Genomic DNA, 3712 nt, shown 5'->3' on the forward strand with positions numbered 1-3712 from the left:
GCGCCGCTTTTTTTTCTCCTCAGGCAGTGAGAAGGACAGCCCCGGCGCTGGGGAGGGCAGGGAGGCGAGGAGAAGCAAGATGGCAGCTTCCTTGTGGCTGAGCTGCGGCGGCAAGAGGGTGACGAGGCTGCTGCTGGGGGGGCGGCCAGTTTTGGGCGCTGGCGTGTCTTTCCCCGCTCGAGGAGGCTGGAGGCGTCTGCACGGGACCCGAGAGCTACAGGGTGAGTGATGAGCCCATCACTCGATGGAAGGATCCTGCACCCTTCGTTGTTAGTCGGGTGCCTGTGCTGTTGGCCTGCTGCAAGCGTGTGTGGAGGAGCTGCGGCGTTAAGTTAGGGATGAGGGTTGGTGGTGCTGGGGGAGAAGTAAAGGCTACGCAAGGTGGTGGGGAGGTGTGAGTGCCTGGTGTTACCAGGTGGGTGTGTAGAGTGGCAGGGCATTTGGTGTACTGAGCAGGAGAGACTGAGTAGCAATGACCGATTGGGAAGTGGATGAGAGGCTATGGAGATGGGTTAGTTTGGTAGGGTGCTGTTTGGTTTGGTCTTGAAGTACTGGAAGTACATCAGGAAGGGTATGGGCTGATAGGAGAGAATTTGGAGAGGTGTGAGAATTATTAAAGGTCTAGAAAATGTGATCACTGAGAAAAAACTGAAGGAACTGGAGTCTAGAGAGGAAAACAGATTGATGGGAGATTAGGCCTTCAAATATGTAAATAATCTTATGGATAAGGAAAAAAGTGCTTACAGTTGAAAATAGTTGAGTGTTTTCTAGGTGTAAGTATAGTTAAGTACTGAAAGAGTTTTTGATTTTGGGTGTTGTCCCCCCCCGCAATGTTTGGAGATTCCACCACCTTTCTGTCATCTGTTTATTCTACAAGTAATGTTTCAAGTAGCTGGAGAAGGGCATGGAAGCTATATTTTATGTAATTTTTTTTTTTTTAAATGGAGTTTGACTTTATTAATTGCATGTCTAGCATACATTGCTACATAGAAGTCAACCTATGAAGTTATGGCCTTTCAAGATACTATTTCTCTTCTCAGGAGTTTGTTGTTACAGAATTACCAGGCAGATCTTCTACTTACCTTCCATATTTTCCTCTAAGAGATGTGGGAAGGGTTTTGGATACCCACGTGAAATGTGATCTTTTCTTTCCCTACTTGATCTGTTAGTTAAAACTTGTAAAACATTTAGACAATAATCAGGTGCATTTTTATTAGGTCCTGGTGTGATACTGAGCATAAAATACCTGAACTCTTTGTTTGTTAAGTGCATTTATAAAGAAGTGAGCTTTTGCTAACCTTGTGAAATAAAACTACATGCATTTTACAATAAAACTCAGTAGTAATTTAGAGACTTGTTAATCATTGTGTCTTAGATCTCAGTATACCCTTCTTTCCAGCACCGGTTGTCTTTGCTGCTTTGCAGTATGAAAATCTCTTCCTCTGCAAAACATGCTGTGTATGATATAGGGAAGGCCATCCCTGTTCTTGAAACAAATGTTATTTATTTTTCAAATTTTATTAGAGAAAAATTGCTTCCTTCATAAAATGTTTGTCTTTTTGTCCAATGCAGGATTAGCTATGTCTACATTAGTGTTATTGTCTAACTCCTTAAAGACCTCTTGTTTACAGTCCTTCCAGGCAATCTATTATAGTACTTTATATCTTTATGGTGAGAAAGGCTTATTTAATATATAGCTGGAGTTAAATTATTAATTTTGCATATGGAAATCAGTGAAATTTTTTTCTTCCTTACAGTAAGCTTTTATGTATTAAGGTGGATATATCACACCTTAAACTTGTTCAGGCTTTCCTCATTGACTTGTTTCTTTGAACCCTCAGTATTCCTTACTGCTTTTCAAGGTGGTGCATATCTGTGACACCATTTTTCTTAAATGTTTATTGTAGTCTCTAAAATGAAAACAAAGAGAAAAGCCATACCTTCTCTGGTAAAACACAGCTCTTTCGGCAAATTCACCTTTAAATTCTCAAACTAGGAACAGAGAGTGAGTCAGTTTTATTTTAGTATTAGTTTTATTTCTCCACTTTTCTGTTTCTGAAAATGCCAATATTTGAAGCATTGGTTCATGTGGATCTAGTTTTGTTGTGTCACTTTAGTTTTTTGCTTCTCTATGTGTTTCTGTCCCTCTCTGTGGTGGTGGTAGGGGAGGGAGAAAGCTGCTTTGCGTAGTCAAAACGATTAATTCAGAATTGAATTCCTAGTTTGTTGGTTACAAGGAAGGAAGAAAAATAGAATGAACCTTTATGTTGGAGGTCTGTCAACTTTTCTTTGTTTTTAATGTTTCTTAATCTTATCATTGATGTCAGGTTGGAGTAAATCTTTCAATTCCCTACTGACTACAGAGTATGGCTTAAGTTATGAAATATCTCTCCAGTGGAGCACATTAAAGCATTTGTCTTCAGTTCATTGCAGGTTTTTTGGTTTGACAATGCTGTAGCTGTTTCCATGTCAAAGGAGGTCAAAAAGAAGCAATGAACCTGTGTTATGCTGAATAAGCTTAAGTACAAAATTCACAGTCAATGGGATTCTCAGATTGTAGTTAATAGGATATTAGAGAAGTCTACCAGTCTGCTCTTCTCTTAAAGCTCTGCTCTTCAGTCTGTTTGATACACAGCCTAAATAAGCATTGAATCTCTTCATGGAGAAGGAAGGAGGCAGAAATGTCATGCCCAGACTCAGCTTAATTCTTAAAATGTGTCACCAAGAACAAATTCTCTCAGATACACAGAGGGTTTTCTTTAAAATAGCAGCTACTGTTTATGTGAAGTTTTTTTTAAGTCTTCCTCCTTTTTTATTCAGATAGTTGATATGTAATAACACAGTTACTGTTGATAGTAAAATTAATAGATGGTGACTGGGAGTTCAGAACTTTCATATGCTCATGGTTCTAAATTCTATTATGCCGATGAACTCTGTCTTTGAATCATAGAATCATTAAGGTTGAAAAAGACCTCTAAGATCATCGAGTGCAACTGCCAACCCAATACCACCATGCCACTAAACCATGTCCCTAAGCGCCTCATCTACATGTCTTTTAAATACAACCATTCTTTCAGTAAATAAATTTTTCCTCATGTCCAATCTAAACCTCCCCTGGTGCAACTTGAGGCTGTTTCCTCTTGTCCTATTGCTAGTTAGGATTAGCTAGTTACTTCACAGAGTGCTTGTAAGGACTGCCTATATAATGCAACTAACCTACATGAATGCAACAACTCCTTTTATTAGCATGTTTTTTTAATTTAATGAGGGAAAATATTATTTGGTGAAGGGAATTGCTTTTTTTTAGAGACACATTTAAGCCTGTTTTTTGGATGTGTATGGTCATTAAATGAAAAGTGACTAAAATAGGTTTGAAAGGAGACATTGTTCTTGCGTATCTGTTGCTGAACTTCTCTGAATATATGCAACTCTATGCATGAGTATTAAATGAATGGAGAGGTTGGTGAGCTTGTGTGACAGTGTGCTCCCCTGCCCAGCCTGATCTTTATCTCCTGTAACCCTGCTCAAGGAATAACTACCGGGGCAGTTGTTAATGGATGCTGATAGTGATAGCTGTCCATTCGAAGTGGATTCGGGAGCCAGATAACAACACAGTAACCAAGGGCTCTTGTGAGAAATACACCCACCTAACCACAGTTATCAGTATGCAAATATGACTATTAACCACAGTTATCAGTATGCAAATATGACT

At 39.4% G+C, this 3712-nt stretch overlaps 1 protein-coding gene across 1 annotated transcript in view; it reads left to right on the top strand.

The window, feature by feature from the left end:
* Positions 1 to 46: 46 nt before the first annotated feature.
* Positions 47 to 3712, top strand: part of PDHX (pyruvate dehydrogenase complex component X) — a 57488-nt gene continuing 53822 nt past the window's right edge. The window contains exon 1 of the mRNA XM_009273661.2: positions 47 to 221. Within this exon, the coding sequence (XP_009271936.1) occupies positions 80 to 221 (142 nt within the window). The 5' untranslated portion in view covers positions 47 to 79. The remainder of the gene's footprint in view (positions 222 to 3712) is intronic.

Source organism: Aptenodytes forsteri, unplaced genomic scaffold (genome assembly GCF_000699145.1).
Source record: "Aptenodytes forsteri isolate BGI_AS27 unplaced genomic scaffold, ASM69914v1 Scaffold511, whole genome shotgun sequence".
Taxonomy (NCBI): Eukaryota; Metazoa; Chordata; class Aves; order Sphenisciformes; family Spheniscidae; genus Aptenodytes; species Aptenodytes forsteri.